General features: G+C 35.9%; 1 protein-coding gene across 2 annotated transcripts; it reads left to right on the forward strand.

The window, feature by feature from the left end:
• The first annotated feature begins 1,421 nt into the window (after positions 1-1,421).
• On the forward strand, positions 1,422-8,648 carry LOC114279192 (auxin efflux carrier component 3). 2 transcript variants are annotated; one of them, XM_082894060.1, is made up of 6 exons: positions 1,422-3,209; positions 3,334-3,616; positions 3,725-3,810; positions 5,100-5,257; positions 7,900-7,976; positions 8,096-8,648. In XM_082894060.1, the coding sequence occupies exons 1-6, from the start codon at positions 1,949-1,951 to the stop codon at positions 8,160-8,162; spliced, it is 1,932 nt and encodes a 643-aa protein (XP_082750186.1). In that variant the 5' UTR covers positions 1,422-1,948; the 3' UTR covers positions 8,163-8,648. The 2 variants fall into 2 exon arrangements, with proteins under 2 accessions (XP_082750186.1, XP_028077206.2); XM_028221405.2 differs by lacking the exons at positions 3,334-3,616; positions 3,725-3,810 and having other exon boundaries at positions 1,497-3,209.
• The last annotated feature ends 5,773 nt before the right edge of the window (positions 8,649-14,421 follow it).

Consider the following 14,421-nt stretch of genomic DNA (forward strand, 5'->3'; position numbering starts at 1 on the left):
TGTTATTGCTTTCTAATCCTTTCCCTTATGTGCCTTATGTTTCTCCTTGAGAGGATTTAGAAAACAAAACAGTATTCTTGTTTTTTTTCACTCTTGGGAAGGAATAGGGACCATAACCTTTTAAAGGTTGTAATTGGTTTTCATAACTGAAAGGTAATGAAAACCAATAAATTAACCATTATTGGTTTCATAACTGAAAGGTAATAAAAACCAATAAATTAACCATTATTAGTTTCATAACTGAAAGGTAATAAAAACTAATAAATTAACCATTATTATTATTGGTTTTAAAACTGAAAGGTAATGAAAACCAACTTTAACCAATATGTTTTAATTTCTATTTCTGCCCCTCATAGAAATAGAAATTATACAATTAGTATCTACACATTAGGTCCATAACACATATATACCCTTAAGCCTATTAACTAAATTGAATCACTTAAATTGTAGGCTTCTTATAAATGATAACACCACATTTAATTATGTGGTCCCATTGAGACATTATCTAACATCCATCACCTCCACCGACAAACATCCCCAGTCCCTCTTTCACCATTGCAACCCATCTCCCAACCATCTCCCGCCGCCGTAACCTATCTTTCCTTCCTTATCGCTTTTGTTCCATACTGCTACCACTGTCACCCCTCTTTTACCATACCCGACCTCCAAAAATCAAAACCCTAAGTGAGAGAAAAAGAGAGACGATTTGATTGCTGAAAGTTGTTGGAGTTGTGATTGTGTTGTCGGAAGTTGCAATCTAGTTGCTGGAGTTCACTTGGGTTGCGATTTGTAATGCCACCACTAATGATACAATCACCATTGCTATCCATGTCAGATCTCAAAGGTGAAAGGAGAAAAAGAAGTAGAAGGAACGTAGAACAGATGAAATCGTCGATGAGTAGGCTGAGGATTGGCTATAAGAGGCAATGATAGTGGTATCAAAGGTGATAGTTGGGAGTAGAGATTAGGGTTTGGATTTGGATTTAGGGTTAGGATTTGGATTAAGGTTAAAGTTATGATTAAGACTATTACGGTAGGGATTAAGAAGAAAATAAAAATAACTCATTTTGCTTAGTGAAATTTAAAAAAGTGAGAGATCTAAATAAAAAGATATAAATAAATAGCAGCCCCTAATAATATACATAAATTTTAAATTTTTTAGAGGTGGTATCCAACACCCAAAATCCATCCGTGTGAGATATCATTAATCTCAATAACCGAACACACCCTCTTACTAATAAAGTCATTTTGCACTTGACATCCTTTCAAGAAAAAATTGTACAGAGGAAAAATCCAAAAAAGCAAGAAAAACAGAGTCCACGGCACTGGTTTAGCACATGCCATCTAAAACGAGCCACGTATATCTCTACATACTAACTCATCTACATAGTCATGTTAACCTTACTACTGTGTTACTTCCTAACCCAACTACATTTCCAGTACAAGTCCCCAAGTCTCAACCCACCACAACAACAATCTACTACAATAACCCACTACATACAACCACTCTCTGTCTCTCTCAAAAAATTATTGGTTAATTATAATTCTAAGACTCAAGCCAATTATAAATTCTGACCAATCAATAACTTCTCCTCAATCTCTCCCTCCTATATATATATCTCCCAAAATTACACCCCTTGTAATTTCATACTCTCTCTCTCTCTGAAACACTCTTTGTTTCTCTCTCTAAAGCACACATTCTCTCTCTAGGTTGTAGTAGTAGACCTCCTTCCTGGAATCGATCAGCAGAAGCAGAGTCGCAGCAGAACGGTAGCTGCAGAAGACATATCCCCCTTCAGTTAGTTACATAACGGTTTTTTTTCCTCCCCATTTTGCCCTTCTATCCTGATCCAATTTCCACTCAAATGCCATTGATCTGAAACTGAAACAAAGAAAAAAATAAATAAATAAATAACCAATTTCACTTTTATCAGCCTCTGAAACCACCATGATCTCTTGGCACGACCTCTACACCGTCTTGACGGCGGTGGTTCCGCTCTACGTGGCGATGATCTTGGCCTACGGTTCCGTCCGGTGGTGGAAGATTTTCAGCCCCGACCAGTGCTCCGGCATCAACCGCTTCGTCGCCATCTTTGCCGTCCCTCTCCTCTCTTTCCACTTCATCTCCAGCAACAATCCTTATGCCATGAACTTCCGATTCATCGCCGCCGACACTCTCCAGAAGATCATAATGCTCTTTGCTCTCACCATCTGGACCAACGTCAGCCGCAACGGCAGCCTCGACTGGATGATCACAATATTCTCTCTCTCTACACTTCCAAACACTCTTGTCATGGGAATCCCTCTCTTGATCGCCATGTACGGCGATTACTCAGGGAATCTCATGGTTCAGGTTGTGGTTTTGCAGTGTATAATTTGGTACACTCTTCTTCTCTTCCTTTTCGAGTATCGTGGTGCCAAAATGCTCATAATGGAGCAGTTCCCGGAGACCGCTGCGTCGATTGTTTCGTTCAAGGTCGAGTCCGACGTGGTCTCCCTCGACGGTCACGATTTTCTCGAGACCGACGCGGAGGTCGGCTATGACGGGAAGCTCCATGTCACGGTGAGGAAATCCAACGCGTCGAGGCGGTCATTTTCGGGACTGACCCCTCGGCCGTCGAACCTCACCGGTGCCGAGATTTACAGCTTGAGCTCGTCGAGAAACCCTACGCCGAGGGGCTCGAATTTCAACCACTCCGATTTCTACTCCATGATGGGTTTTCCCGGTGGGAGGTTATCAAATTTTGGTCCGGCCGACATGTACTCAGTGCAGTCCTCGAGAGGCCCGACGCCGAGGCCGTCGAGTTTCGATGAAAACTGCACTCAGGGAGCTCAGACAATGAACTCCCCAAGATTTGGGTTTTACCCGGGACAGTCAGTGCCGACTTCTTATCCGGCACCGAATCCCGAAATTGCATCTACGGTTACTAAAACGGTGAAAAACCAACCATCACAGCCACAGACACAGACACAGACACAGATACAGCCACAACAGCAGATTATTAATCAGAGCAAATCAAACCATGATGTTAAGGAGCTCCACATGTTTGTTTGGAGTTCCAGTGCATCACCCGTGTCGGAAGGCGGTGGGCTCCACGTGTTCGGCGGTAGTGACTTCCCCGCGCCTGAGCAATCTGGACGGTCCGATCATGGAGCTAAGGAAATCAGGATGTTGGTCGCAGATCACCCCCAAAATGGGGAAAACAAAGGTAAAACTGTCCATGTAGTCACGAGTTTTAGTATTAAAACATAAATTATTAAAATTTAATTATATATCTGTAAATTTGTGTTTTGAATTTTTTTTTTTTTTTTTTTTTTTTTTGTGTTTAAAAGTTATTCCGAAGAGTGAGCACTTCAGCTTTTCTAGTGGTGGTGATGAGAGAGGAGGAGAGGAGGAGAGAGAAAAGGAGGGACCCACAGGACTCATCAAGTTAGGGTCCAGCTCCACCACAGAACTACACCCTAAAATGGCCGGAGTTGACGACTCTGGAAAACAAATGCCTCCGGCAAGCGTTATGACCCGTCTGATCTTGATCATGGTTTGGCGTAAACTTATACGAAACCCCAACACGTACTCAAGCCTCATTGGCCTAATTTGGTCTCTCATTGCATGCAGGTAAGCAAAAATTATAAAATTAGCAAATATAATAATAATACTAATAATAATCTTGTTATTTATTTTTTTATCAATTATTTATATAATTTAGATATCTTAAAATTGTAGGTGGCATGTTGCTATGCCAAAAATAATAAAGGAGTCAATTGCTATACTATCAAATGCTGGTCTTGGAATGGCTATGTTCAGCTTAGGTGAGTACTCATATTTCATGACTAGCAATTGTGACCTTTTTTCTTTCAACAGAATTTTTTTATTACTTGATATAAACATAATAGGATTCACTTTATTAAATACATGAATCCATATTTTTGTGTCCAGAATTAAAAAAAAAAAAAAACAAAAAAAACAAAAAATATATTTATGTAAAACATTTTGTTATCACATGACATTAATGTTGTGCTTAGTTGGGGAATTTGAGGAGTGATTTGAAAAGGGAAATGGAAAAGATAGGTGAAATGTGAACAAAACATATTTATATTTCACTTAGTTTCACACACCTTTTCCGTTTTTCCTTTCCAAATCCCTTTCCAAATTTTCCAACCAAACACAACGTAAAGATAAGGGGGTCCACTATAAATATACATCAGTATATTGAGAAAGAAATTGTGTTTCTTTTCAAATTAAGTAAATTGATCAGTTCAAAAAATATTTTCAGTACTTTTGGGAGTGAAGAGTAACAGAATTTTCTTTCTAAGTTAAGCAAATTAATCAGTTCCAAAACTATTTTCAGTACTTTTGGGAGTGAAGAGTAAAAAGAATTGTGTAAGAAATATATATCATTTTCGTCAACTAATAATTGGCAAAAAGGAGGTTGTATTTTTTATACACATTTTATGTGATTTGAGGATTCTAGTTTTCAACCATCCATTTGTTATGCATTTGTTTATGACAACTACAAGTTTATAATAATCAAATGGTATGAATGGATTGACACCGGCCGACAAGGTGGGGGCCGATACAACGGTATCGCTAGCGGTCCCGAATCAGGTGATCAGAATAGATGCCCCCAAACCCAAAGTGTACGTACTAAAAAAAAAAAAAAAAAAAAAAATTGAAAAAGGTTATACGTCTCAAATTTTTTGCTAAATAAATAACTAAATGTCTTATATCAATGTGAAGTTTTATGGACTTCACGCACTCATGTGAGACATTTAGTCATTTATTTGTTATGAAACTTGATAATCCTAGCATTACTCTTTTTTTTTTAATTAATATTACGAATTTAGGCTTAATTATTCGTAAATTATTTAAAATTATCATATTGCGATTCAAATTTGTCCTATGGACACACTATATAAATTTAATCTCCACCATATAACCACTTACTCAGAAAAATCTAAATAGATAAATTTGAATTTCCAAACTAATTGAAAAAAGTTAGTTGGGAGGGTTTTAATTTTGATTTTAATTATTTATTATTGTTAATATTATTATTTGAATTTGTCTAATTTGACTTGTTATGTGTTGTTGAAATTGAAAGGATTGTTTATGGCTCTTCAACCTAAGATAATTGCATGCGGCAACTCAGTTGCCACATTCGCCATGGCTGTCAGGTTCCTCACCGGCCCGGCGGTGATGGCCGCAGCTTCCATCGCCGTTGGCCTTCGCGGGACTCTCCTCCACGTCGCCATTGTGCAGGTACTTATATTAATGAGTAAATAATATATGCAAATGCATATTCTAAAAATGAAATGTGTAAGGTAATTTTATATAAACAGAGTTTATATATAAAAAAAAATTCATACAAAATGATGTGTTTTATTTATATTCATTAATTATAAGTCAAAATATCCATCATTTTAGTTTATAATTTCAAAAATATTATTTGTACATTATTATTATCTTAAATTTTGTATGAAAATTATGTACGCCTATCATTTTTTATTTTTTTATTTTTTTTGTAAGCCTTTGACCTAATATCAAGGATGGCACGTGGTCTATGTCCTTTGGACAGTTGGGGTTTTATTTTCTGTTTTTTTTTTTATTTTTTTCAGACCCAAAACAGTAATAATATAAATTCTTTCATAGGCCACACCAAAACTTGACTATACATTGGGTCACCTTTGATTCTGACTTATTTCAGGGTAGGTTACACTCATAAAAATAAGGCCCATAAGTAAATTTGGTTAATGCGTTCTATTTTCAAATAAAATTTTCTAAATGTCTAATATTGCTGTAATCCACCTGAAGCGATGTAAAGTGAATGTATATATCTTCCATATTTATTGTCACACTATGACTTTGTTAATTACATTATCTTATGGTATGTTTGTTGATTAATATTTTATTAAGTTATGCTGCATTCAATTTGTAGTTAATAAGCATATTAACATTATACTTTTCTTTAAGAACTTTAGTGTAACATTTTTACTAATTTTAACATTATTCAATTATATATTTTTTTATTAAGCCCATTGGGCAATTGGGGCCTTTGAAAAGGAGGGCAAAGTACTTAAATTTTAATTTGGTTCCTATTAATTTAAACGGAATAATTTAGTCTTTTTACTTTTTAATATAGTATTAATTTGATCATTCTGCTTGAGTTAAAAATTAAAATTAATGATTTTGTAACACTAGTCATTCTTTTGGGGTTTATACTTAAAAAAATAAAAATAAGATAAAAATTAATAGAAATTTTCATAGAAGGATCAAACAAAAACTGAAGTTAAAGTATAAATGCCAAATTGTTTAAATTAAAATAATAGAAATAAAAATAAAATTTAAGTACAATTTATTCAAAACAAAAAAGAAGAAAAGAAATTGATAAGCCCTAGACAAAACCTACACATTGGTCATCTTTGATTCAAACATACACACTACAGGAAAATACACCTTTGGCGACTAAATTTTTAGTCGCCAAAAGTCCCTTTTTAGTCGCCAAATGTCAAATTTCCACTTTCCCCGACAAAATCTTTTAGTCGCCGGGTTTGTCGCAAATAGACGGTCGGCAATACCTTTGGCGACAAAAAAAACTTTTAGTCGGCAATACACAGGTTTTCAGCGACTAAGGTTTTAGTCGCCAATAGTCAATTCCATTTTTGGAAATTATACCTTTGGCGACTAAACTATTAGTCGCTAATAGTGAATTATTATTTTTATTATTTATACATTTGGCGACTATTTTTTTTTTAGTCGCCAAAAGCATTTTTGAAAAAAAAAAAATTTTCCTTTGTGCCTCAGAGCTCCCACGGTTCGAACCTAGGACCTCCAAGTTCCAAACCTTAACCATACACTCCACCCCACTATGCCACTGAGCCATCTCTTGACTATAATTGCAACTTATATTATTTATATATTACTTTCATCAGTATTAATACACAACTATATATATAAATGTAATTATATATATTCAAAATATAATTTATGTAAAAAATAAATTATTTATTAAAAAAATTTTAGATCACTTTTGGCGACTAAAAAAATTATTTAGTCGCCAATTGTATTATTTTTGGGCTACTAATTAATTTTCCGTCGCTAAAGAAAACCATTCCGCCTAAAAACCTACCCTTTTGGCGACTAAACTTGTTTTTGGTCGCCAAAAACCTCCCCCTTTGGCTACTAAAGTGAATTTTAGTCGCCATAAACCTGTTTTTAGCTACTAATTTTTTTTTAGTAGCCAAAAAGCTTGACCTTCAGCGACGAAACTGTTTTTAGTCGCCAAAACAGGTACAATCAGCGACCAAAGTGGTTTTTAGTCGCCAAAACCTTAACGTTTGGCTACCAAATGGTTTTAGTCGCCAAAAACCCTAACCTTTGGCTACTAAAAATATGTTTGTCGCTAAAACCCCTATATTTGGCGACTAAACTGCCTTTTAGTCGCTAAAACCATTACATTCGGCGACTAAAGTCTTTTAGTCGGCAAAAGTGACCAATTTTGGCGACTAATTCCATTTTAGTCGCCAATTCCATGACTTTCAGCGACGAAAATTCCCATTTTAGTCGCCAATAGTGTTTTTTGTTGTAGTGACATTTGTCCACATCACTTATAATAAATTTGGTCTATATATTTTTATTTTTATTTTTATTTTTTTTATGCATGGTATTACTTTAATCCATCATGATGCCATATAGAGTGACTCTATATATGCTTCTATATGTTACATATTTATTGTCATATCATCTTATTGGTATGTTTCTAGATTAACATTTTATTCAATTATGTTGCATTAAAATTGTAGTTACATTTATTTCATAAGCATGTTAATAAGTATATTTATCCTTAAAAGAACTTTAGTGTAAAGTTATTTTTAATTTTGACATTATTTTTTTTATGCAAACAGGCCGCACTTCCTCAAGGTATTGTTCCATTTGTCTTTGCCAAAGAATATAATGTTCATCCTGCAATTCTTAGCACTGCGTAAGTGAAACACTACTAAATTAATCTCCCTCAATTCATACCATTAATTTCTTCTTCTTCTTCTTTTTTTTCCTTTTCAATTAAATAAATTCAATTTGTTTGTGTTGTAAAAATTTCAGGGTAATTTTTGGAATGTTGATTGCATTGCCCATTACTCTAGTTTACTACATTCTTCTCGGATTGTGAAATTGAAAACAAATGTAGTCGAGAACTTGAAGGGATTTTTCATTGTTGGATAGGCATCTTGCTTGGAAGAATTGATGATCGATTAGCGCAAAAGAGGTCATTTTGTGAAGAATTTATATAGCCTCTCAGATATTTGAATCAGTATATTTTTTTTAGTGAAGATCATATCATATGCACTTAAACCTGACATGTATCAAGTTATTCAAATCCTCAAGGAAAGCAAAGATGTCAGAAAACTCATCTGAGCAAAAGGGAGGCAAGAGGGAGAAAATTAAACAAGGGAAGATCTCACTGATTCAAAATATTTGTACCTAATCTTTAGGCGTGTAAAGTTTTGTTTGATAATTCATCTTCGCTGATTATTTATAATCAAAGAAGTAATAGAGGGATTAAGGAGGCTATTCCTTATATTTTGTTCTTAGTGTTGTTTAGGTTTGTTAATTGCCACTTAATTACAAATGAGTTTGGTTTGTTCTTTGTTGTTTCCATTGACTTGTATGTAATTACTTCAAACTTCAATGATTAAAAGTGGAGATTGTATGTAACTCATAATCATCCGCACCTTACTATGAAGATAATGGAGTTTTTAAGCTAAATTTGTGTGTCAACAGGACAGTTGATTCAGTGATGAAAAAAAAAAAAAAAATACACATATTTGTGATGTTAAATCATATTTATTAAACTAAAACAATTTTAAATTTATATTTCAAATTCATGTTATTTTGTAAAGTTGTGTTTTGACAATAAAGTTCTTAAAAAGTATACAATAAATTAAAATCGTATTAAAAAAAAAAAACTTGTCCATATTGAATAAATTTCAAACGGCATGTATCAGAGTAATAAGCTTCAAATAAAAAACACAAAATGATCTATATTTTACTTTTCATGATCAAGAATAAAGAAATAAATAAATAAATAAGAGAGAGATTTTGAAAACTCATTAACGCTCCATTATTTTTGCGAAATGCATTTTTCAATAAAAAATATTCTGTAAAAAAAAAAATTCTAGAAAATATTTTTCATAGAAAATTGATGATATATTTTGTACAAGTCAATCACAGTCTGACACGTGGTTCATAAGGGTGATTTGGAAAGTCAGTGAAGGTCTCTAGTCATCAACTGACACGTGGCAACTTGTATCAATCGCGATGGATCTATGAGACATTGGAACAGTCAAGATATGCAGGGTGACTTGGCCAAACAGTTGTTTACAATTTAAATTCAGATTCATGAGGGAAACCCAACCGCAAGAATGATGCAGTGGAAGCAAACTGTTCAAAACCATGTTCAGTGATCATGGAGATTACTTCGACAGTTATCAGGCACTTCGAGGGTTATTAGGCACTTCGACGGTTGTCATCAGAGCCAATAAATAGAGGAGAAGGCTGATAGTGAAGGGACCCAGAATCAGATCAAGAAACTAGTTTATTTACTTTACATTTTCCAGTCCTTTATCTCCAGTCTTTTACTTTCCTGCACTGCATTTCAAATTCCTAGGAGTAGTAGTTATGAGTTAGTCTTTTGTTGTAACCCTCTTCGAAGCTATAAAAGTGTGAATATACAATTGTAAACTCTTATTTACTTAATGAAATTTGATTTCTAACAGTATTTCTTCCTTTTTCTTTTACTTCTGTGATCAGTCTTCTGAATTTTCTCCTAAAATAAGCTACCAGTAAAAGTCCTCTTCATTGAGGTTAAAAAGAACTTCGAAGCAATCGTCTGATTAATTGGTTGGCATTTACTATCTTTGTAAAGACTTATTAATCCTTGTTGGCACCTTATAATTACGTTTCTAACCTTCGAAAGCCAAAAAAGCCAAAATATATTTTTGGCATGCCTAGTGGAACCTATTATATAATGACTAGATGTAGGAGACAAGGAGAAATGATCACCGCGAAAAAGGTGTAGAAAAAGATTTAGACATACATAGCCTAGAGGATAATGCAATATCATATCCCATGGATGTGCCTGCTTCAAGTGATCCTACACAAGTGGTCGAAGAGACCAACACTTTAGGATATGCAACACACGTTCAAAATGTTAGACAAGGCCATGAAACTAGACCTTCAATTGTTCCATCTACCCAACCAATGAATCCATGGGGAGGATTGACTGATGTTAAGAGACAAAAATTAATGTATACAATGGAAAGATGGACAACATCCTTTTTGGATCGAATGAGCTCTTATCAACCACCTGTCATAAGACAGATTGAAGAGAACATAAACTTACTTCAGCAGAGATTGACTTGAGATAAACAACTTATGCAAAATAATGGGCAAACTAGTGGTCAAATTAATAATCAAAACCACAAGAGACCATCACTTATGTCTCAATGATGGTACAAAGCTCCTCCTAGACCACTGATAAGTCAGAACATACCGTTGCTTACTAGTGAAAACATATACATTGGTGGGTCTAGGCTGACACAAGAAAATGACATTCGACTGTTTTCAAGTTCTGTGTTTGAACCCATGCTCGGCACACAGATGTTCACTAATCTTGTGTTCAAACTTACACTCGGGGGGTTGGAAGGAATTCTTGTAGTTGGAAGAGAAACAACACCTGTTCCTCCTCTAGTAGTTCCTTTTGTAGCACTTTTTGTGGGACAAATGTCTGCCCCAAAGGGGTAGTTGTGACAACCCTCACCTCTGATTAGCGTTAAACTGTGATTAAGCATGACAAGTAATTGATTAGAATGAAATTCAAATCGGTTTGTATGGGTGTGTTGCTTTAATTGCATTTCTATTTGTTTGTCATTTAATGATCTGTTCATGTTTTGACTTCGAATTGAAAATTGAAAGCCTTATCAGCGACCGAATCAGAAATTGATTAGTTTAATATGCTAATTAGGATTTATGTGATTTTATGGTAGGTTTAATTAAAAGCCAACTTGGAATGATTAAATTAGAATTGTTAATGTTAGTTAATTGAGCCTAGATTATTTACATTATTGCCATTTAGTGGGCCACTTTTAGAGTCATTGTTTGGGACTTGATTTATGCACTTTGATACACCATTCTTCAGCCACTTTCTAGGCCAAACCGTGAGAGAGAGGGAGAGTAGGAGAAAATTGTTTCATCTAGAGATTAACTTGGAGAATTAGGGAAATTGAAGAGGATTTGCAAAATTAAGCCAACATATTTGGAATTCAAGACCTAAGGTAGGAAATTCACCCTTTTAATTATGAATTTGAGTTGTCACGTGCATAGTTCATGGTAAATTAGTGATTTGAGTCAAGAATTAATTTAAAGTGTTGTTTTGAGAGTAATTTCTTGCATGCATGTCCATATCATAGAATTTTGAGGTTATTTTCATGAAATCCTTACATGCATGTTCATATTTTAGTTGTGGTCCTTGAATTCACCATAATTTTGAGCTCCATCTTTCATTTGATCATGTTTTGGAGCATTGGAATTCATAAGAACTCATGCATGTTATGTTCTTGCATTGTTCTTCAAGTTTCTTTGAAATTGGTGTTCAATTGGCTTACCTTTGGGCTTGATTTTACAAAATGATCTTCAAATCTTGTTGTAGTATGAGTTTCCAAGTGATTTCCAAAAAATTGGCCCAAAAGGTTGAGTTTTGATAAGTTTAATTATTGGTTTGAGCTTTGGAGGCAAATGTGGAAAACTCAGATTTTAGCTTCCTCGCTCGAGCGAAGGATTCCACGCTCGAGCGAGCACCTTTGTTTTCTAAATTCCGCTCGAGCGACGGAATGCTAGCTCGAGCATAGATTGCAAGCTCTCAAGCTTTTGTGGACGCAGAAGCACGCTCGAGCGACGAGACCTGCGCTTGAGCAAAGGATTGTGTCTCACGCTCGAGCGAGCATCGCGTGGAGAATTTCAACAACCAGTACTTTTTGCATTTTTATAGACTGCTCGAGCGAGGGAGTCTATTCTCGAGCGACCCCTCTGTTTGGGTAAGCTCGCTCGAGCGTAGAAAGCCATGCTCGATCGAGACCCCTGTTTTCAGCAAATTTTGAAAAGTGTTTTAAAGTGCATTTTTGCATCCTCATTCCATCTTAGGCATTCCTAGGCCAAGTTTAAGGCATCTTAATGAGGATAGTGTTATAGAACCACACCTAGTCAAGTTAAGGGGCTAAGTTATTAATCCCAAGTGTGTAACTTAGTGTGTGTGTGTTCGTTCTGTAACTGTGTAGGGTTGGCACCTGAGGACGCTGATTAGCCTGTCTATAGCCCCGTACTCTGTGAGTAACAATGTTGTAAAGCTACGTTCAATCATGATTATTTTCTAAACGATTAACTGTACTGTTTTCTGAAATGATATTGTTTATTGAATGGATGTTTGTCCTATTTTGTGAACTGTACTCGTGGTATCCATAGCAACTGACTGCTATTGTTACTGTTACTGAGATCTCTGTCAGTTCCAATGTTTGGAACTACTACTGTTTACTGTTTTGATGGTCATCAACTGGCTGTTCGGTTTATTAAGACCTACTGTACTGTTTTGCTATTGGACGTACCATGTATGACTGTCATGATTTCTAAATGACTGATATGGCATGAAATGTGAGCCACTAATTGAATAACTGAATTACTAATGCAAACGATTGTTTTAATTAATGAAAGGACATTCATTCTTAACCCCTTTACGCATTTGTTATTCACTGGGCTTTAGCTCACTGTTTATATTTATATGTAGGTGTCCAGGCACCGGATCGAAGCTAGGAACGTCAAGTTAAGCTCTCGTTTTGTCGAGCCAACCATTGTGCCTCATTTCGAGGTTCCGAGTTCGTTCAAGCTAAGGCTGTTTTGGGGTGTTTCAGATTCACCATTTTGTCTCTGTTTTGTATTGACTGAATGAGACTTGACTGTATAGTTATGGTGAAGGGATTTGGTCCGTAACTTGGGTGTTTGTGTATATGATGTATGTATATATGTTTTGGTTATGAATGTGGCTTGTTTATAAAAGTCTTTTTTTGTATTCAGATTTTCACAGCTCATTGGACATCTTTTTATTACTGTTTGGCTTCCGCCAGCCCCTTACCCTGTATTACGGTCACTACTGTTAAGCAGGCCTTCGGTAATCACGGATTACTGGCTGGTTGCGATGCTAAACCCATAGGGGCGGGTTTGGGTCGTGACAGAGTGGTATCAGAGCACGAGTTATACAGCACACACGTGTCCAAATGAGCTATAGGATGTCCAAGAATAGTAATTTGGGTATTGCATGAGCATGAGAAAGTGTGTGTGGCCAGAATATGAATATATGTGCTAATGTGCTTAAGTCAGCAACTTTCCATGTTTATTATTACCATATTGCCTATAGTGAAATGGAGAATGCAAGAAATGCCAATGAATCTGAATCATCTGAGGCAAGGATGGCAAGGTTAGAAAGGACGGTTGAACTGTTGACTGAGGCCCTAAGACAACAACAGAACCAACAGCCTCCATCTCCTCCAGTACAACCGGAACCGAATGTTCATGATGATGTTATTGCTTTGGCACAGAAGTTCAACAAAATGAAGCCACCATCATTCCAAGGAGGCCTTGAACCACTAAAGGCTGAAGCATGGGTTCTAGAAACCGAAAAATTATTCGAAGTGTTTCCTTGTTCGGAGGCACACAAGGTATTACTGGCTACCTTTACCTTACAAAAAGAGGCTAGACGGTGGTGGATGCTTGTATGTGATACCAATAATGTTATGACTTGGGCTCAGTTTAAAGAATCTTTCTTTGAGAAATACTTTCTCCAGTGTGTCCGAGACCGCAAAGTAATTGAATTTGAACAGTTGAAACAAGGTACCATGTCAGTAGCAGAATATGAATCTAAGTTCACTGAACTCGCCCGATACGCACCATACATGGTTGATACTGATTACAAGAAGACCAGAAAATTTGAAGGCAGGTTTAATGTAGAAATACTTGATCGAATCAATGTTCTAAAATTACTTAAATATGTGGATGTCCTTGACAGAACAATTATGGCCGAGGCAAATGTTACTGCATTGCAACAGGCTAAGACACCGGTAACCGAATGGCGGGGTAAGAGGCGAGGCTTCAATTTCAAAAAGGGCCGAAATAACTCATCGAATAAAAAGCAAGACACCGGGTCAACAAGTAGCCCCAGTCAGGGAAATGGTTCCATACCACCCTGCTCCGAATGTGGAAAAAGGCATAAGGGGGTTTGCTACAAGATTTCTGGTGTTTGTTATAGGTGTGGCAAGGTGGGCCCCATGGTCAAAGATTGCCCTTCCACGTCTCAAGGCAATAGTAAGGTTGCAACTAGTGCCACA

The sequence above is a fragment of the Camellia sinensis genome, chromosome 11, assembly GCF_055761805.1.
Source record: "Camellia sinensis isolate YWXY chromosome 11, ASM5576180v1, whole genome shotgun sequence".
In the NCBI taxonomy this organism is placed as follows: domain Eukaryota; kingdom Viridiplantae; phylum Streptophyta; class Magnoliopsida; order Ericales; family Theaceae; genus Camellia; species Camellia sinensis.